This window comes from Lampris incognitus, chromosome 1, assembly GCF_029633865.1.
Source record: "Lampris incognitus isolate fLamInc1 chromosome 1, fLamInc1.hap2, whole genome shotgun sequence".
NCBI lineage: Eukaryota > Metazoa > Chordata > Actinopteri > Lampriformes > Lampridae > Lampris > Lampris incognitus.
The window spans coordinates 11441195-11462661 of NC_079211.1; the positions used below are offsets into that span (position 1 = coordinate 11441195).

The following is a 21467-nucleotide window of genomic DNA, read 5'->3' on the forward strand; positions in this document are numbered from 1 at the left end:
GCCCACTTTCCGGCTATTTGTCTAGTCTTGGAAACCAGTCCTTCTTTCTGTTTCGTCCCTAGTTTTTCATCTTTTCTACACACTCCAGGTTAGGATTAATATTGCTTGCTTAACCCTTAACTCCTTGAAATGAAAATAAGAAACGGGACAGGGATGGGAGTTGGATGGACGGGGCAGCGCGGGCATAACAAATATAATGTGCCTTAAACTACACACACACACACACACACACACACACACACACACACACACACACATATATAGTATATATATATATTTTCTATATAATAAGGAACAATTCCTTATTTTAAGGTACGGTTGGCAACCCTACGCCTTAACCCCTAGACCTGACTAGTCATAACGTACTTTGGGGCGCTCGTCCAGGATTTATTTGAAGATTAATGCATATGTTCAATAAAACCGGTTAACGATTAGACGTCAGCTAGCGAGTTAGCGAGTCCAAGCATTCTGTTTGTGAGAAGAGGCACAATTGAGTTGGATTCAGCTCCGGAAAAGCGGTTTAGAAGTAGGCCACAGACATACAGCTTCGTGCAGAATAGCTGCACGGTGCTAACGTCTCACTTAAATCAGTTGGTTGTGTATGTATGTAAAACTAAGCTAGCTAGAAGGGGGTTTAGTGAATGCATGTATTGTGTGTGTTGAGGTTAAAAACGGGATATAGGTCTCCAGGTTGATAACAGGTTTGTTTGGCTGGTTAGCTGATAGCTACGTGGCTAATGGTGGCAGGTGTTTTGCTGTGGTTTGTGGTCTGCGAGCAACGTTATCATTGTCGTGAGCACTCTGTGTGCGCCCTGTTTGTATCAATTTCTGGGAATATAGTGACCTATGAGCTACCTCTTCCCGGCAGTCATTGGGCGGCAGGCAGGGAGACACCCTGGACAGGCTGCTGGGATAGGCACCAGTATCCCCGCGACCCTGACAGCAGGATAAGCGGTTTGGATAATGGATGGATGGATGGATGGATGGAGCTACCTCTTGTTGTTATATGTTTTGTCGGCAAGGCTATTTGGTAATGGTTACCTTAGATGTAATTTTGTGAGAGTCTTGTCTCTTTTGGTTAGCCTTTTTTTTTGAGAATCTGATAACAATAACTGTGGCAACGTTCAACATAGAGGAGTTTTGTGGGAGTGATTTTGGGTGCAAGGAGTTGCATAAGCTTAAAAAAGATTTGCTTGCAGTAGCTCAATTTTGTGAGGTAGACATCACTCCAGAGACTAAAAAAGCCAGAGATTGTGGATACCCTGATTTCAGTGTTACTGCTAAAAGATCCCGTACATGAAAGAGCGGGGGGGGGGGGGGCATTTCAGCTTGAGTTGGCAAAGCTGACAGAGCAAGAGAAGCTTAAAGTGAACAACAGTGACAACGTAAGCACGAAGCTTGTTTTGATGTTTCCAGCTGTTTGAGACTCATGCCAAAGTTTAATCGGGATGACGTGTGCTCTTTCTTTGATGCTTTTGAGAAAATTGCCAAAAATCTAGAATGGTCTGAGAATAGGTGGACGTTGCTTATCCAGATTGTGCTTGAGGGCAAAGCCCAGGAAGCTTATGCGGCGTTAGATGCTTCTGACAACAGAGACTATGATGCTGTGAGGAAGGTGGTTTTGGCAGCCTATGAGGTGGTGCCAGAAGCCTATCGACAGAAGTTCAGGTCTCTGCAGAGAAAATCAAGTGAAACTTTCCTTGATTTGGCTAGACAACAGGAGGTTGTGTTTGACAGGTGGTTAGCAAGCACTAACACTCACACCTTTCAAGAGTTGCAGCAACTTATGCTGGTGCAGCAGTTCAAAACCAGTTTACCCCGGCATATGGAGATACATCTAAATGAGATGGGCATTACTTACTTCTTATGAGTCAACTCACAGAAAAGTGCCATGGAAAGGAAAGTTTGGCAGAAAGGATAGGAGGCAGGCTGCAATACACAGGTCTGGTGAGGCTGTCATGACAAAATCTGCTCCCATCTCTGTTCAGTCTCCAGGGCCAGGGAAAAGATGTGAGAAGCCTTATTTTTTTCCAAGAGGATGTGATCTGCCATTATTGCAGAAAATATGGCCATATAAAGTCCAGTTGTCCCGGTCTCAAGAGGAAAAATGGATATGGGAAAATTGTGGGATTGATTAGCGCCCAGACTTCCCTGTGAAGTGGACAGTTTGAACCTGCCTTGCTGCCCAATAGTGAAGGGGTGTGAAGGTTTTGTGTCAAAAGGGGCAGTTTCTGGTGCACCCGATGGCAAAATGGTCCCTCTATCAATTTTGGGGGACACAGGTGCCACACAATCCGTAATGGTTCAGGGTGTCGTAGACCTACCACCTGCCACCTATTTAAAAGCTTCTACCCCAATGAAGGGGGTATAAGGTGGTTTTGTTAGTGACCCTCTGCACAAAGTATTTCTGGCATCTAACATTGTAAATGGACCGGTAATGGTAAGTATTGTCCCTTCCTTGCCGATTGAAGGAGTCGCCTTTGTGTTGGGCAATGATTTGGCTGGTACTGAGGTTTGTGTGACACCTGTTGTGAGTGAGACACCTTGTGAAGTCCCTGAGACCATGGCTTTGGAGAGAGAACATCCTGGAGTGTTTACGGCATGTGTGGTGACACTTGCTCAGGCTCTGGCTGCTGAAAAGGGAAATTCCAGCAAGCAGGATGAACTGTCTGGTGGCTTGGCTGATATCTTGTTTGCTAGGCTAGCTGAGGTGTCCCCCTGCTCCCAGTTTTCTTGGGAAGCCTTTATATCAGAGCAAGGAAAATATCCTTCTGTAGCTTCATTAAGACAGACGGCTGATAATGCTGCAGACATGAAGGCTGTGGCTGAAGGTTTCTTTCTCCAAGATGGAGTCTTGTTGAGGAAATGGCAGCCTTGTGATCATCCTGCGGATGAGCCGTGGACCATTATGACTCAAATTGTGTTGCTTGAGAGTTTCAGGAAGGAAGTCCTGCGTTTAGTCCATGAAGTATTCTTAGCAGGTCATTTAGGCATCTGTAAAACTCAAGAGAAAATCAGTAGACATTTCTACTGGCCCAAAATGCATGAAGATGTGGTTTCGTACTGTCATAGCTGTCATGCTTGTGGAATTGTGGACAAGCCCAACCAGACAATTCTAGTTGCTCCTCTCTGCCCTCTACCTGTCTTGGGGGAACCTTTCTTAAGAGTACTTATTGATTGTGTTGGCCCTTTACCAAAAACTAAGAAATGGAATGAGTATCTCTTGACTATTGTGACTATTATGGATGTTGCCAGCAGATTTCCGGAGGCGGTGCCATTCAAATCAATTAACTAAGGTCATAGTGGAGGCTTTGCTCCATTTCTTTTCTTAGGTAGGTTTACCACTAGAAGTCCAGCATGATTGTGAGTCCAACTTCACTTCTGGTGTATTCCAGGAAGTGATGCATGAGCTGGGAGTTAAACAAATTATGTCATCTGCCTATCCTCCTCAGTCCCAAGGTGCAATCGAGAGGTACCATCAAACTTTAAAGTCTATGATTAAGACCTATGGTGTTGGTTACTCAAATGACTGGGATGTAGCTATGCCATTTTTACTGTTTGCTGTTAGAGACTCAGTGAATGAGGCTACAGGTTTTAGCCCTTTTGAGCTGGTTTATGGAAATCAAGTGAGAGGACCACTGAAGATGGTGAAAACAGCTGTTGCAGTCAGACTTGCAGAAAGGTGCTCCTGGTGGGGTTTTGCAGTATGTAGCATCCTTCAAGGACCGGCTGCATGCAACTTGTGACTTGGTGAGGACTGACTTGGAAGCAGCTAAAGGAAAGATGGAGGCTCACTGCCAAAAAGGCAGTGAAGTGTACCTTCAAAGCAGGAGACCAGATTCTGGTGTTGTTCCCCATGGGTGGAGGTAAGCTGAGGGTGAAATGTTATGGTCCATATAAAGTTATCAAGAAGGCAGGTGATTGGAATTATGTTGTTGAGACACCCGACTAGAGACAGAAATCACGACTATGTCACATCAATCTCTTGAAACCTTATTATACTTGTGACACTCCGTCTGCTGTGTGTATAAAATCTCAGGTTACTGTGGAAGAGGAGGAGAGTGAGGATGATGGGGTTGGGTCAGTTGAACCAGTTACAGCTAGGCTTAAGAATTCCAATGCCAGGCGAATCTCAGAGAGTCACTGAGTCATCTCACCACAGAGCAGAAAGAGGATGTATTACATCTAGTGGATCAGTATAGTCTTCTGTTTAGCAGGGATGAAAATCACTCACCTTTCGGCGAAATTCGCCGTTTTGAATCCAAAATAGGTGACCTACGTGAATCGTGTAGATCCGATGAAGAAATATTTTGGGGGGGGGGGGGTTATGGACCGGACATGGTGTTATACACGAGAGCGCGGGGCCATGGTGAGCTGGCCTATCGAATTTGAATTCGCCTTTTTCATTGACAAAAATATTCCCCCTACGAGCGCGAGGGGCCTCGCGTCACCAGTCTTCTCTGGGAAGGTACCGCTAACCGATTGGTTCGTGAAGTGCTTGTGCAGCGAGTGCTTGTGCTGACCAAAGCGATTGATGGAGCAGCGCGCGGGGCTGAGCATTCCATGGGGCTGAGGGAAGACGACTCTTTGGACTAATGTTAGCTGACTGATGCCTGCCTGACTGAATTTGGTGAGCGTTTCAATCATTTCAATATTTTCTGATGTATAACATTACTCAGGAGCTCTGTTGACGTAGCCCAGTCCTACATGATTTCAGGTAGCTAATCTATCACTAGCTAGGGATTTAATAAAGAATCCACTTGTCATCGACGCATACGTTAGCTATATTCCACACAGACAGGTGGAGAGATTTGCGTCTTGTGGAAAATTGTTAGCTAGCTAGTTAGTAGGGTAACGTTAGCTAACGTTAGCTTACATCGTATACGCGGCAGACTAGGTTGTATAGCTAGCGTTATCCCACAAAAAGAAACACGATGAACGTTAACTGTTGGCTAATTCTCAAAATCTCTAAAACCCATTTCAGGACGTGTAGACTGAGGAACTGGTGCGATGGGAGGCTGAGGTAATGTTAACGCTAGCTAGCTAACGTTAGCTAGCTTTTTGTGTTCTAAGTTAGCTAACTCACATTGTAGAATCTGAGTCAACAAATTAGCTAACATTACGTTAGCGAACATTAACAATATCATAATTTCACTGTCCTATGTGTATGTGTCACAGGACAGGCTTATATCAAAGAACTGGACTGTAACTGTCGATTTATGAGTGGCGCAAGCCTGGGGGCTCTCTAGTGCCTGGCTGTTCCAGGATCACGCTAAAGCGCAGGCGAGCGTAGTGAAATACATCGTGTAAGTTTACATTCACAGAATTATGTTGAGTAATGTTAGTCAGTGGAAGGGACGTAATGTTACTTATTAACCTACTATATTGTAACTGTAAATACCGGATACCTTTTAATCTGAAATCCAACTATGTATGTAGGCCTAACGTTGTGTGTAAAACAATTTTCAATTTTAGTCTGTGGGTTAGGGTAACGTTAGGCCTATAGTCTAAGTTACTTATCTGAACTTGTGAAACACTCGTTTACACATCTGATTTCAAGTGGACAGATATCTGTATAACATGTAACGTCAGATCCAAGTGTGAACAACCACCACTTATCAATTAAGCTAGAAGTCAACCCTACTAACGTTAACATTGTTTTTCCAGAATGAGTGTGTTAGGAGAGAAAGATGCTCTTCTTGTAAAACAAGTGGATGCAGGCATCAAATGCTGCTGGAATTGGTCGTGGCTTAAACTAGAAGGGAAAATAAGAGTGAAAGAACAAGAGCTCTCATTCCATCTGTCAGATGTCTTCCGGAAGATCAATAAACAAGGATTCGCATGGTGCATTCTCTGCCAAAAAGATATAAACTACACCCATACACATGTTGTTAGTATTCCTATCTTGTTTTGCCACTATTACCCTATATTAAAGCTGCGCTCTTGCGCATTTCATGAGAGAAGTTGTCAGTCTCGTTTCTTATATAGCATAATGTGAACATATACATACTGTTTTTTAATTATGCTTGATTTTTCTCTCAAAGTGCACCAGATTGATGCATTTAAATATAAAATGTTCAAAATTTTCTTCCGGGGGAGCATGCCCCTGGACCCCCCTAGAGGGTCATATCCTTCTCACCTTTTTCACCCCTGACCCGTTTTCATGCCTGGTTTAGAGATGCCCCTGGCTTAACAAATTTAATAACCCATGATGTAGACACTGTTGAGGCAACCCCCATTAAACAACATCCGTACTGGATTAACCCACGAAAATGGGCTCAGGTGAAACCAGAGTTGCTCTACATGGAAGGAATTAGTGTGATCGAACAAGGCTCAAGTGAATGGAGTTCTGTTCCCAAGCCCGATTTAACTGCATCCTTGCATTGATTACCGAAAGGTAAATAATGTAACCAAAACAGATGCATATCCTATACCCAGGCTGGAGGATTGTATTGATAAGATTGGCAATGCACAGTACGTGTCAAACTTTGACTTGGGCTGCTGGCAAGTCCTGTTGACAGAAAGGGCAAAAGATGTGTCTGCATTTGTGACGCAGGAGAGTTTGTATCGCTGTCAAGTTCTCCTGTTTGGCATGAAAAACATGCCAGCAACCGTTCAGAGGTTAATGAATTTGGTAACCTTCAGATTGCAGAACACTGTCACATATCTAGATGATGTGGTTTGCTATAGCACTTCACGGTCTGATCACATGGAACACATGAGACAGCTGTTTGAACATCTTAAGCAAGCGGGGTTGGTAATCAACTTGCCCAAATGGGAGATTGGAAAGAGGGCACGTCACATATTTGGGGCACCAGGTGGGTCAAGTTTCAGTGAGACCAAGGACTGCCAAGGTGCAAGCCATTTTAGACCTGCCTGTTCCGAAAACAAAACACCAGCTAATGCGCCTTTTGGGCATGTGTGGCTTTTATAGGTGGTTTGTTCCCGACTTCACAGCTGTGACAACACCACTCACAAACCTGTTGAAGAAGGTAGTTAAGTTTTGCTGGTCAGCGGATTGTCAGACAGTTCTGGAAATGGTTAAAGCTATTCTAGCTAGTGCTGCTTGCTCCAGATTTCTCTGTCCCATTCAAGCTTGCAGTGGATGCTTGTGATGTTGGAGTGGGGGCAGTGCTGCTACAGACTGATGTGTCAGGAATAGTCAGGCCTGTTGCAAACTGAACCACCATCAGAAGCGATATTTCACTATTGAGAAGGAGGCCCTGGCTCTTGTCCTAGCAGTCCAACACTTTGAGGTGTACGTCTCTAGTGCTAGAGCTGATCTGGTAATCCTCACTGATCACAACCCACTTACGTTCCTCTCAAAGTTCAAAACATCCAGTTAGAGTGTTCCGTTGAAGTTTAATTTTACAACCATATAACATGACCATGGTGCATTTGCCAGGCAGAGAAAATGAAATGACAGGAAATTATTTTTGTGATGTTTATTTCTTGTGGTATGTGTTCTATCATAATGTGTATTAATGTCACCAAAATCCCTTATTTGTTGTTTTGTTTCAAAGTTTATTATTCTTGGTATTGGGAGTACTGTATTAGTTTACGTTTTTCTGCTGATTTTTTTGTTTTTTTTGTTCGTGCCCTTACTGTGACTGTGGGCGGATGTGTTGCGCTGTTTCCGGTCTCTCCATCCATCCATCCATCCATTATCCAAACTGCTTATCCTGCTGTCAGGGTCGTAGGGATGCTGGAGCCTATCCCAGCAGTCATTGGGTGGCAGGCAGGGAGACACCCTGGACAGGCCGCCAGGCTGTCACAGAGCTCACACACACACACACACACTTGTGAAATTATTATATTATCAAATCAATCAAATTGTAAAGTCCACTTTTTTAATTATCATAATGTTGGCAATTGGTGATGAAATTATGCCCAACAATGTACCCTATTGTGTCCAATCAATACAGATATAATTCTTAGCTGATTTGAGCTAATGGTTAGTTGGGCCATTTTCTTTGAATTGGAGTTATATAAAGTCCAATTAATACAATCTAAAAATAAAAGAGCGTTATTATATTATCGGAGTGACTCGTCAGTCTGAATTGAACTTGGCTGCGGGAGGTATGTATTTAAATCAGCATGATTATAAACTGAAAAATTAAGTTTTGATGTCGATTTAAGGGCACAAGTCATCACGATATCATTAAAGTAGATGAACCGTTTAGTTTTTCCATTGTGCATTTTACTTTTAAAGTGAGTTTTCATTTCATTTCACTATTCTTTATTCCACTCATGATAATGCACAGCTCCAGAAAGAAACAAGCAATTCGTGATCAAACACAACTCAATTTACACATTCCATGATTGAAAAGGAGCAGGGAGAAGAAAATCTTATTTTGCGTGGCCCTTACTCAAACATAAATAAACAACAGAATAGATGGTCTGTCCATCAGTTACTCAACAACTAATACTTACAGCAACATGAGAAATTAAAAAGAATCAAAAAGCCATACACAATACTTCACCATCAACTGAAAACCCATTACGTGATAACTCCATATTGTCTAATTATTCTTTCCTTATACATTTTCTTGAACTGAAAGATATTTATACAACCCCTTAGATCCTTCTCTAAAGACTTCCACGGTTTGACACCACATACTGAAATACACATCTGCTTTAAGATTGTATGTGCACACTGATGTTTAAAATTAATTTTGCTTCTATGGTCCTCGTCCTCTGAACTAAAAACAAATAATTTTTGTAAATCTTCTGATAATACTCTGCTTTTTGCCCTGTACATAACTAACAATGTCTGTAACTCAACTAAATCTTTGTTTCATCAATCCTGACTTAATAAACAGTCGGTTGGTGTGTTCTCTTGGATCCACTTTATTAATAATGCTTACTGCTCTTTTCCTTAATATAACCAATGGCTTTAGGTTGCTCCTGTACATATTGCCCCACATTTCCACAGTAACTGAAATATGGCAAAATAAGTGAGCAGTACAGAATTCACATTACCTTGTAATCTTAACACATACTTTGCTTTGTTCAAAGCAGAAATATTCTTAGACACCTTTGTTTTTACATATGCTGTGTGAAAGTTCCATGTCAGTTTGTCATCCATTGTTACACCCAAAAATCTAAACTCGGATACTCTTTCAATATCAAGTCCATCTGTAGACAGTAAAACATTTTCATCCTTTTTCTGTTTAGCAAAATCCATAAACATAAGTCTTGTTCAAATGTAATGATAACTTATTTTCACCAAACCATTTTTTCAGTTTGACCATTTTATTTACAATGCTTTCCACTAAACTTTTTAAATCATCTGCTGAACTAAAAAAATTAGTGTCATCTGCAAACAAAACAAACTGCAATATAATTGACACTTCAAATATTTCATTTATATATAAAATGAAAAGTTTCAGCCCCAACAACGAGCCTTGTGGGACTTCACATTCAAACTTCATGCACTCAGATGTATTGCCAGTAAACTGTACAAACTGTTTTCTGTTATTTAAATAACTGCTTAACCAAGTTAAAACTATTCCTCTCACATAAGAAATTAATGTTATGATCTATTGTGCCGAATGACTAGCTAGTCACGTTTTTCCTGTGTGGGCGTCTGCCATTTTATCTTCTTGTGGGAAGGAGGCATGCTTAAGCTTTGTCTTTTTCTTGTTAGGTGTGAAGATAAAAATTTGCATATTGACAGCGTAGTTCCCTCTCTGAACTCAGAATAGGTGGGTGTATGTGCTGTACTCCCATTACCACGTTCAGCTAATGTATTACTTATTTCATCCTGTTAAAGTAGGTTTGCCTTAAAGTCAGTTGTGTTATTAATAATATAATCGGGTATCATGTTATTAGAGATAAAGTAATAACATTTGTTATTCATTTATATTTTATTGTATTTTATTATTATTATTTATTATTATTATTTGTATTTTATTGTGTTTTATTTTTATTATTGTATTTTATTTTATTTGTCCTCGTTGTCCTTGGATTCACTGGATGACTCCCGTGTTTTCTGAGATGTCTGTGCTGAATCCTCCTCTTCAGAGTCTGAACTGCTCTGGATTACTGCAGTGTTGTTTGACAGCCCGGGTTGCGTGGCAGAGGTGGCTACTGCTCCTCGTCAGCCTCTCCTCTTCCTCAAAATCATCATCAGATGCCTCAGGTAGTTTTATCTTGTTGAAGGCTGCCCTGGCTGTCTTTCTTTTCAGCAACCCCCGACCCACAATTTCCTTTTTTGTCCCCTTCCTCTTCTTCATCAGAGCCCTGGGATGTTGATCCATCAGTTACCAAAATGATGTCTCCCTACAAGAGGGCCTGCTGCTGTGACTGTTCATTTGAGCTTGACCCTCCCTCTTTTTTTTGTCTATAACAAAACTATTCGTGGTCAACTGGATAGTCCTGCGGCCCTTTGCCCTGCTAGAGTAACAAAGAAATGAGGAGTGGGATGACCTCTTCTTCACTGTCTTCCCCCTCACTAGAGTATCCATCCTCCTCTTCTTCACTGTCACTCTCAGCAACTTTTTTGCTCTTCTTGGTCCCATTATAGCATGTTGCTCTTGCTTTCCTCCTGGGCTCTTTGCTTCGATGCTGCCTTAAGGATCCTGGTCGTTTCTCCTCAGACTCACTCAATGGCCCCTCAGTATTACTCTCAGACTCTGGTGTTGATGAAGCAGCTTTGGAGTCTGACAAGTCCTTGGAGGAGGTGTGACCTGAGAGTCTGCTTCTGCTCCTCTTGGCTTTTTCAGGTGGGCACACTTTGGTTGAGGTAGATTTGGTCACTGACATGGACTCGACTTTTTCCTGAGTTTTGACAGCAGCCCTTTTTTGACTTGTGTTGTTGGTGTTGGGAGGCAGGGGTGCCACCTGCTGTATTTTCTTTCGGAACCTCTGGCTACAGCGGAGCCAATCACTGCTCTTAACAGCGCTTTTGTACTCTGATATGATTGTTCTTATTTGGTCTTCAAAGAAGGCAGAGAATTGCAAGGTCATGCTGTAAATCTTGGAGCATTTGTTGGGAGTGTAGGCTTTAGCATTGTTGAATATCAGCTGGGTGTCTTTGCAGAACTCAATAGGGTTCTCGTAGTGGTCATCCTCAATGGTCCTCTGCGCAGTGCCAAAGTCCATTGGGGTGTCAATGATATCAAAGTAATCTGGATAGTTCTCTGGATCCGCAGGATGCCTGAATGGTTCAGAATCCTCACAATCCAGGATGTAGTTCAGCAGACTCCTGCACTGCTCCTTCCAAGCATCTGTCTAGCACCACCTCCATGGAGCGCTGACATAGTCTGTGTGTGGAGGAGGTGCCTGGTGTCTGTACCTCATCATCATCTTCATCATCATCAATTTCTTCTACTGCATTGTAAGTCTCCATGATGACTGTGCAGTTTGGGTCATTAACAAACTTTTGGAGGACATTGGTGATAATTTTTGCTGAATGGGCAATCTTGCTTCTTGGCTCATTAAAGGTGCGGGCATTGCGGGTGATGTACTTGGCATCCCATATCAATGCTGACGAGTGCCTGTAGAACCTGTGACTTAGTCTGAGCTTGATGGTGGCCAGGTCAGCGGGGTAGCCAATCACGGTGCAGTAGGTTGGGTACTGGACTGTGTCCATATTGCCAGCGAATGGAGCTGCAATCTCGACAGTGACGAGTTGGTCAATGCCAGCAATGATGTGTTCACACTCTTCATCTCTGCTCCTCTACCCCCACTCCCCTGGCAGAGGCTTTTACATTAGCTCACTTATTTCACCTGGAGTCACTGGAATGCACCCTCCTTCTGTCTCCAGATCAAAAACAGAGAGGGAAGGTTTGAAAGTTAAACCAGAATCCTGGTGTCTTTAGAAAGCTCAAACCCGCAGACTGGACTGATGATGACTGTGACTCCACCTTCTTCAGCCTCAAGGAGAAGCTTTTGAACTGTGCAGTCCTCACTCAGCCAGACTTCTCTAAACCACTGATCCTATCCATCGACTCTTCTCTTGATGGCCTCGGGGCAGTTTTGTCACAGATATCAGAAGGGAAGACCAAAGCACGTCAAATCACTTTGGTGAGCAAGACCCTCAATAGCTCACAAAAGAGGTATCCTGCCCATCGTCTGGAATTTCTAGTGCTCAAGTGGAGTATTTGTGAAAAATTTAGTCATTGGTTTAAGGGTCACTCTTTCACAGTGTGGACTGACAATAATTCATTAACCTATGTAATGACGAACCAAAACTTGATGCTTGTGAACAGTGGTGGGCGGCCAGGCTGTCCCCATACACATTCAATCTTAAACATATCCCGGGGGCGAAAAATATTGTGGCAGATGCCATATGTAGCAACCCTTTTGCCAGGTCTTTGAGCCAAAGGTTGATTAGTGAACCATATGAGAATCTTTTGGCAGAAGCAGAAGGAACAAAGGAGGAAGTAGTTCAAGATGTTTCAGGTGCAAGGTTCAGTGTTTTCAGGCAGATGACTCAGGCTGTGCAACTGCAGGTGCTCCACAGGACAAGCCAGCTGTGAATCAGGATTCCTCTGACGTTAAGTCCATCTGTGAAGCTCACATTGAGTGGCAGAAAGCTGCAGAGTTAAGAGCAGTACAATTTCTCAAGGTTCTGCCCCAGATGGCACCCTCAAAACAAGACACACGTCCAGCCTTCTCTATTGATGAGCTTCGACACAGCCACGAACTGGATCCAGTCATCGGGGAAGCTCTTGAGGACCGTACCCGCTCATATGTGCATCATCTGATGTTGACTGTGAGTCTTTGGGAGATGATAAAGAGTCAGGAATAGAGGATGGTATGTTATACTCCCCACCCAGTGTCTCTGACCAGCTGACACTTGCAAGACCCATCTGATCCTACCGATGGTGGTGGAAACAAAAAAGAAAGGGAGAAAGCCTTACCTGTGATTGACTTTCCAGGTTCCAGTGCACTCTCTAAGCCAGACATGACTGATGCTGACTTTGACCCTTTAGCTAACGTTCCTGACCTAGACGAGACGTGGCCCTAAAACACCATCTCACCCACTACAGTGACTGATGGTCAGATACCTACACCAAACTCAGGGCTTGAGACGCGTGTGATCAGAACACGTATAGGCAAGGTTGTTAAAGCAGTTAATCGGCTGTAGAGAACATGGTGCAAAAACCTTTCACACGGGGTATGGTAAATGGGTTTAACAAAAGGTCGCAGTCCTTACTCAACTTGTTTTAAACAGAGGAGAAGAAGTATAGATATGAATACCGTGTTTAAGGCTTTATTCAGTACATGTATTCTTTTGTGTGGGGTCATAGAATGTTCACTTCAGTGTGATTGAGTGCTATGTGGTGTAGAAGGCATATCAACGAGGAGAAGCAGTAGCCTGATCAACTTCTGTTTTCTCTGAACTTCGTTCACAAGTAGCGTATCATGCTGTGTGGGGAATTAGATTCCCAGGGTTATCTCGGACCAAATGAATGTGAACATTGTCTTTCGTATCCGTTTTATTCATTTTGTACAACCTTCTGTACATTTAGGATTTTGGCGAAATTCAGGACGGGCAAATGAGACAGAAATGACAGGAAATTGGTTTTGTGATTTTTATTTCTTATGGTACGTGTTCTATCATAAAATCCCTTATTTGTTCTTTTGTTTCCAAGTTTGTCCTTCTTTGTATTGGAAGTATTGTATTAGTTTACGTTTTTCTGCTGATTTTTTTTTTTTTTTGTTCGTGCCCTTACTGCGACTGTACTGTGGACGGACATGTTGCGCCGTTTCCTGTCTCTCGTCAGTCTGAATTGAACTTGACTGCCAGTGGTATGTATTTAAATCAGCATGATTATAAACTGAAAAATTAAGTTTTAATGTCGGTTTAAGGGCACAAGTCATCACAATATCACTAAGGTAGATGAACCTTAATGATAAACCTAGATAAAGTTTTCCATCCTGCATTTTACTTTTTAAAGTGAATTTTGAGATTTTCAGAATGCAAACTAGCTAATCATGCTTTTAGTGTGTGTTGGCGTCTGCCATTTTTTCTTCTTGTGGGAAGCACGCTTAAGCTTTCTCTTTTTCTTATGTTAGGTGTGAAGATAAAAATTTGCATATTGACAATGTGGTTCTCTCAACTCAAAATAGGTAGGTGTATGTCCTGTACTCCCATTACCATGTTCAGCAAATGTATTGCATATTTCATCATGTTAAAGTAGGTTTGACTTAGTCAGTTGTGTCATTAATAATATAATTTGGTGTCATGTTATTAGAGACAAAGTAACATTTGTTATTCATTTATATTTTATTTACATGCTTTGAGTTAGTCTCAATTTATTGTGAGTCTGAATTGAACTTGACTGCGGGAGGTGTGAAGATAAAAATTCACACATTGACAGCGTGGTTCTCTCTCTGAACTAAAATAGAAATAAAGGAGTTAATAAAAGATGCCAGTGTCTGATAGAGCGCCAGAACATAACGCAGTGTAGTCGGGACCTGCAGATCGTTCTGGCTACACAAGTTCATATTGGTTGCATTCATTCGAGGGTCCGCCTCGGAGGCTGCGCATCCACAGACTGACAGGCAAAAGTGTTTTTATTAAATTTAGGTAATTTTTTTTAACTTGAGCGCTGTATATTATAAACTCTCCCCCTCCCCCCATATTTCCCGTTCAATCGACTTGGGTACTGCGCAAAAGTGTAATGATGGCAGAAAAAGACACTGGTTTTTCTGTCTGTGGGTGCGTGTATCTGTCTGCTGCTAATCTCTCATACAACTAGGCCTGTCAGCCTAATAATTGTTGTGCACAGTTATGACTATTATCAAGGACCTCGTGGTCAGGGTGATTCAAAATCTTTGAAAAGCCTGTTTTTTACTGCAATTGAGTGCTAACTCCTTAGCTGGTTTGTCGCCAAGTCCGAGCTCCAGAGAAGGGGAGATACGCCTGGCGGGGATCTGGAATTTACTGAGTGCACTGTTCCTTGTTTGTTTTGCTGTTATTCTTATCGCTGAATGATAGAGGTGTGCACTCAGAAATTACAGAGTCCCTTTAAATTAACTTTGTTTTCCTTTTGTCTGAATTGAATATTTATGAATCAATGAAATGGCAAAAGGCATCTTATGTTCCAGCAGTAAAGCAAATGTGTTTATTAAGCACTTCAATATACATCAGAAAATTCCACTTCATATAATACAGGAATTCTTTAAATGAAAGTTTAATGTACATGGCAAGCTATTTACAATCCAATCATTGACAGTCAAATCAAAAGGTGACAGACAAAACACAGGCAAGACAAACAAGATAACTGCTTGACAACTATCTGACTTTCAACACTGCTTCTGAACTCGACCCAGTCTTCGAATCCTTCTGTTTTGACCCTTCATGGCACATACTTGAGCTACTGCTGCACTGACAGGCTGAGAGCTTGGACTGGGGCTTATGAGGGTTTCTGCATGTGATAGCCTAGGTCTTCGACTCCCGCAGCTCTTGGCAAAAAATAGCTCACTGTTAACATTATGAAAAGCCTGCAAAAATATGACACAGCCTGTAAATGCTAACTTAGCTCCACACAGTTCATGAGAAACAGATGTTTTAGTTCCCCCAGCGTCATAGTCAAGAACCCCACCCCCCACGCCTCTATCCCCGTTAGGGTTTTAGCCCCTGCTGAACTGAAACACAGCTGCTCAGAGGGGCGAACAAAGCATGTTGTTTCAAACTTTGGCTTGAACAGTACACATTTCAAACAATGCTTTCAAACCATAATAATCACTGAAGCCTACAATTGTCCCAATGGCTGAAATTCCTTGAGTTGTTTTACATCATGCCCCTGCTGCTGAAAAGACCAGTAAGAATTATTTGAGCATATTAACCACGTGACAATAATATGTGAAACAAAGCTTGAATTTTGTTTCTTACATTGCAGTAGGTTATACATGTTACTCTGCAGACAGATGCATTTTTTTTTCCAATCATTGCTTTCACTTGAAATCATTGCATTTAGCACCAAACTCAGACAGTGGTATTCAATGGGTTATTTAAATATTCTAAATGCACACACGAAAATTAAAATCACACAAAACTGAAATCCCATAGGGACAAAATGAATTTACGGGTTTTTAGCATTTTCAGTGAACTCTCCCCCTCCCTTGATAACCTGTAATAAAACACAATGCACATAGCCAACAAAATGAGTCCAAAACAACTGCAGGCAACTTTTGAACACAGCACCATGGTTGAGCATACAACACAAAATGTAGCAAAAGTGGCTTTTCTTCCCAGAAAAATAAATATGCTTGTATATACTTGTGGAGTAAATTGCCATCGCTATCAACATATTATACATAACATGTTTAGCACACTGATCAAAATTAGCACAGATTATTTGGGGTCTCTAGAAAGGCAAAGTATCACTGCGCTGAAACTCACACAATGGCATCAATTACCTTTGATGTCCACTGGTTCGATGTGACAATGTACTCAGTGGTACATTGCTGTCAGTGTGGAAAAATAAAACTACAGACGAAAACAACATATGTATTATCAAATAAAAAAAGCATTGGTAAGTTTCTCTTGAGCAATTAGTTTGCAAAAACACATGAAAATGTATAGGGAGAATGGAACAAAAGCATGTCTGTCATTTTACTCTTTCAAAAAGTGCATACACTGTTTTAAATATCAATACATTAAATTAAAATGATGGTGTGCATGGTTACATGGAGAAGGCTGTAACAGATGTAGGCACATCGAAGTATCAGTTCACAAAACCTTGGGCAGCGATCAACAATCTTCCCTAGGGTGTTTTGTTTTTCATCTTGAGGTCACCCACCGATGAGTGGCGATAACGAAATATGAGTTTCTTATGTGGATGAAAAAGTTGCTTTGGCACATTCCCTTCAATGTCTGTGTGACAAATGGCATTCAAGACATTTGAAATGGCATAGGAATGATTTCAGTTATGCTTTGTTGGAAAAATAAGACCTCTTGGCGAGACTGTGGCATTCTTCTGAACGTATCCATCATGCACATGTCTTATGAAGTCCAAATTAACAACAGCTCTTATTGAGTGCAAACCAGTAACAGCTATGAAATTAAATTATCAGTTACTTTTTCAACCTTTAGCCTCTACATATGACACTGTGAATGGACAGACCAGCTAAAGTACTGCCTATGTGCTGTCATGCTGACCTTGTTTTGAACTTCAAGACAAATGCTGAGAGAAGACATATTTCAACCAGAGCATAAACTCGGAAATTAGATTGAAAATTGATTCTTGCCAGCTATAATGGAGTTTCCTTTTTGTAGTTAAACCCAGGGTCTGGTCCTTCAATCTGCAGTTTCAGGGCTTGTTTAAGGCTTAGCTCATTCTCCACTATGGGGTAGTTCTCCAGAACCTCCTGGTGTCCTCTATTGTGCACAGTCCGAGGTACAGAGACCCTCCCGAGAAAAACCTGATTTCCGTGTAGGTGGTAGTTAGGGTTGGTCATGATGCCATTCCTCTTCTTCTCTGAACAGGCCTGCTGTTGGAAAAAGAGCTGATCTTGTCCCTGGCCCCCATCTTGTTGGGTTGATCCACCAATCATAATCTTACAATGGGGATCCTTAACTGCAATATTTGCTACCGCTTTGTTGAGGGCGATCCTTTTGTCAAATTGGGTCATTTCATACTCAAGAACCTGACTCTGGGTTGGTCCGCTGCTTTTGAGCTTTTTCTTGTCTCCTGAGGCCCCCTTGCCATTCGAAGTCCCGTTTCCACTCTTGGTTCCTTTTGCTGACTTGAGGCTTGTCTTCAGCTGAGACCAGTCAAAATCATTGGATGGAGATGCTGGCTGGTGGCCAATAGACTTTGTAGTGGAAGAAGGTGACACAATGGACTGCCTACTCCGGCTTCGAGGAAGAGAGTGCTGTTGGATTTGCTCTGTGAAGGTCAGTCCATGGAAACTATCGATTGGCACAGTCTGTGCAGTGGCCGTCGATGAGGTTGTCCTCAAAGATGAGTTCTTTGAGCTCTTAAGGGAGTTATTTGAGAGGGAGGATTTCTGTCGGTCCACGGTGGAGTCAGGAGACTCTGATGGGGAACTGAAAGCATGGATGGGTCCGTTAGGAAGACCACGTCCAGATGACTGCACATCTCCAGGACCGGTGCTCCCGGAGCTGTTTGATTTGATTGTGAGGGACTGCATTTTCCCTGTTACAGATAGCGGTGTTTTTTGCTCCATGGTGTGAACTGGTGAGGGATTGCAGCCATTTAAAGTTGTTGCACCATACTTCTCCAGCAGCTTTATAATCGCTGAATGGCCACCCTTTGCTGCCACCCTCATCGCTGTGCGTCCAAACTGGTCTGCGTGGTTAGGGTCAGCGCCATGCTCGAGGAGAATATGCACAACGTCGATGTGGCCCTCCTGAGCAGCAATGCCCAGTGCAGTTGCACCTTGGTTGCATGTGTGGTCCACACACGTGCCATTGTCTATCAAAAATTGAACCACTTTCGTGTGGCCTTGCCAAGCGGCAGACTGAAGGGCAGAGCGCTTCTCATTGTCACAGGAGTTTACATCAGCATGATAGTTTATCAGCAACCTTACCATTTCTACATGCCCCTGCCAGCAGGACACATGGAGGGCTGTCCTGCCCTCTGTGTCACTTGCTTCCACGTTTGCCCCATTTTCTAGGAAGTATTCTGCCATGGCCAGCTGATTTTCAAGCGCCAGTATGTAAAGAGTAGGACGTCCATCTGCATCTTTGTAGTCTATGTCTGCGCCATGACTAAGCAGCTGTTCTACAATGTCCCTGTGGCCCTCCAATGCAGCCACTCTGAGAGCGTTCCTCCCGTCGTACCCCTTCTGGTCAATGCATGACTTATTTTCCAGAAGAATTTGTACACAATCATAATGTCCCTCTTGTGCTGATAATATCAGGGGTATTCTACCATCGTTATCCACCTCTGTACAACGTGCGCCTTGCTCTATGAGGGCATCACATACTTGGCGGTGGCCCTCAAATGATGCCATGTGTAATGGCGTCCAGCCCGCATCATCCCTATGATTCTCATCCAGACCCCTGTCCAGCAGAGTTCGGACCACCTCTACGTTCCCTTGAGCCGATGCAATGCTTAGCACAGTCCTTCCTTCGCTGTCAATGCTGTCTACAGCTGCCCCCCAGAAAAGCAAGGTGTTGACAACAGAGGCATGTCCCATGGATGCAGCAGCAAGCAAAGGGGTGCGGCCATTGTTGTCGGTATGATCCACATCAGCTCCACCTTCCAAGAGCAGATCAACCACATCCACGTGTCCTTCATAACCAGCAACGAGGAGTGGGGTCATGCAGTCTTTGTCACAGTGGTCAACCTCTGCTCCCCTGTCGATTAGTAGGCTTACAACAGATGCGTGACCTTTGCTGGCGGGCACACACAGAGCGGCGACCGAGAGAGCCGTTCTCCCATCTACATCTTCGTGGTTCACCTCAGCCCCGTGGTCCAAAAGGTGCTCAACAATCTCTCTGTGTCCCATGTATGCTGCTGCAATGAGAGCAGTTCTTCCTTCATTGTCTGCTTTGTTGACCTCCGCCCCATGCTGAAGGAGATTCAACACAATGTCTTCGTGCCCCCCCCAGGCAGCAGCTCTTAAAGCAGTCCTGCTGTCAGCGTCTGCACAGTCCACTTTGGCTCCAGCGTAGAGCAGAGCCGATACTACCTCAGAATGCCCGCCCCAGGCTGCTGAACGAAGTGCAGTCCATCCATCATGATCTGTGTGATTAATATTGGCCTCACAGCCGATAAGGCAGTTGACCACCTTGGTGTGGCCCTGCCTTGCTGCAAGGGTAAGTGCAGTTTGCCCATGGTTGTCCTCCAGCTCCATGTTTGCCCTTCTGGATATAAGCAGGTTGACAACATCGAGGTTCCCACTGTAGGCAGCATTAGCCAGCAGAGTCCTACCACTGGAGTCACATTGGTTCACAGAGGCCCCATTGTCAAGTAATGTCCGAATGGAGTCCTCTCTTTCCAGAGCCTGTTGTACAATACAAGAAGCATGGTCATCCTCATTGCTCACGTGGGCACCAGCTTTGACCAGGAGTTGAAGAACCTCCTGTTCTCTTGGTATGGATGTAGTTAGAGAGTCTTTGGCAGGTGTACCGTTCCAAACCATCCAAAGAGCCAAATTAAATGGCTCAATTTGCAGATTGGAATTGACGAGGTGCAGGGCAAATTCCTGCACTTCAAGCGGTTTCAGCTGCTTGGCTCGGCAAGTGTAACTCATAGCCAGCATCCTGTGCCCCTCTGCGGCATTGCACAAGTATTTCTGGGTGCAATGCTTAACGTCCAGTAACCACTCTGCAAAACTGTAGTGAAAGAGAATTTTAGTACTCCTAAGTCCATCTACCAATAGTTTAGAGAGAATGTCCATCTTCTTTTGAAACTCCTCAATGGTCAATGTCATGTTTTTGGTCCAGACAGCATGGTATAGCTCCTTGACCGTGAGTGGCCTGCAGGTGGCCAGGATAACATTCAGTATGGGCTGCACTTTGGCGAACTGTTTCCTGACAAACAGTCTCTGGCACAGCCAAAGGTAGAGGCCATTGAGTGTGCCAGGGATATCCCGGATCTCACGGAGCATGATGAAGTTCTCCACCACACCGTCCAGCACGCGCTCCAGGTAGAGAAAGCAACCGCTGCTTTTTATGTGCAGCTGGTTGAGCATCTCGGCTGTCTCCTTGGTCAGGTGCTGCCTCAGGGCCTCCTCCTGGTCCAGCCTGTGCAGGATGTACTGCTGGACATCTTTGACAATGTAGGCCTTGCGCAGATCATCAAGGCTGATTTTGCGGAATCCTGGAAGAAAAGAAGAAAGGATCATTAGATGAGTCTGATTACAAATCTTTAAAATAGGATGTAATGAAGCTAAAGTAAAGAGTTAAACATTTTACATCATATTTCAAAAACCATGGCATAGTTTCAGCATTATAAAAAGATAAACCACATACTCATCAAAACCCCTCTGGAGTCCCAATCTTAAGTCTGACTTTGTGATCAGACAATATTTATCCACTGATCTTCTACCGTTGAATAATTTGCTTAAATCAACCTTTAATTTCCTGAGGCACAGGCTAATTGCAGGGAAAGCCATGTTGTTTGAGTAAAACCTTTCAGAGTTAATTTTGGAATCAGGAGTATGACCCTGCTGTTCCTGCCAACAGTCAGCATCAAAAGGAATTCACAATCAGTCCTGTCTATGAGACGATGAATTTAACACCAGGGGGACCAGTGCACTATGCAGTATTAAATGCATAAGCACATTCAACTCTTAATAATTTAGAATGTTGGCTTATCGGCTGATAAAAATAAACAAAATCACTTCTTTTGTGTTAAATTCCTAATTGTACTGCTGAAAAGAACAAATAAAAATGGGACAGGAGTGAAAATGTGATCAGGCAGAAAAAAAACAGGATATGTGTAATTCCCACTTGGAAATGATTGGATTCAGGCTTGAAAATCAAAACCAAAAATTAAAAATCCTTAAAAACACAGGAAAGTAAATAAATAAAT

General features: G+C 43.0%; 2 protein-coding genes across 3 annotated transcripts in view; both read right to left on the minus strand.

The window, feature by feature from the left end:
- Window positions 1-10398: 10398 nt before the first annotated feature.
- LOC130109348 (bromodomain and WD repeat-containing protein 1-like) lies at window positions 10399-12915 on the minus strand. The gene is given in 3 exon segments (XM_056276211.1): window positions 10399-11132; window positions 11263-11760; window positions 12870-12915. Coding segments are annotated over 3 exon segments (1278 nt in total).
- A 2143-nt stretch (window positions 12916-15058) lies between these two features.
- Window positions 15059-21467, minus strand: part of LOC130119117 (ankyrin repeat domain-containing protein 50-like) — a 44222-nt gene continuing 37813 nt past the window's right edge. For both annotated transcript variants that reach the window (XM_056287531.1, XM_056287538.1), the window contains exon 4: window positions 15059-20753. In XM_056287531.1, the coding sequence (XP_056143506.1) occupies window positions 17212-20753 (3542 nt within the window). In that variant the 3' untranslated portion in view covers window positions 15059-17211. The remainder of the gene's footprint in view (window positions 20754-21467) is intronic.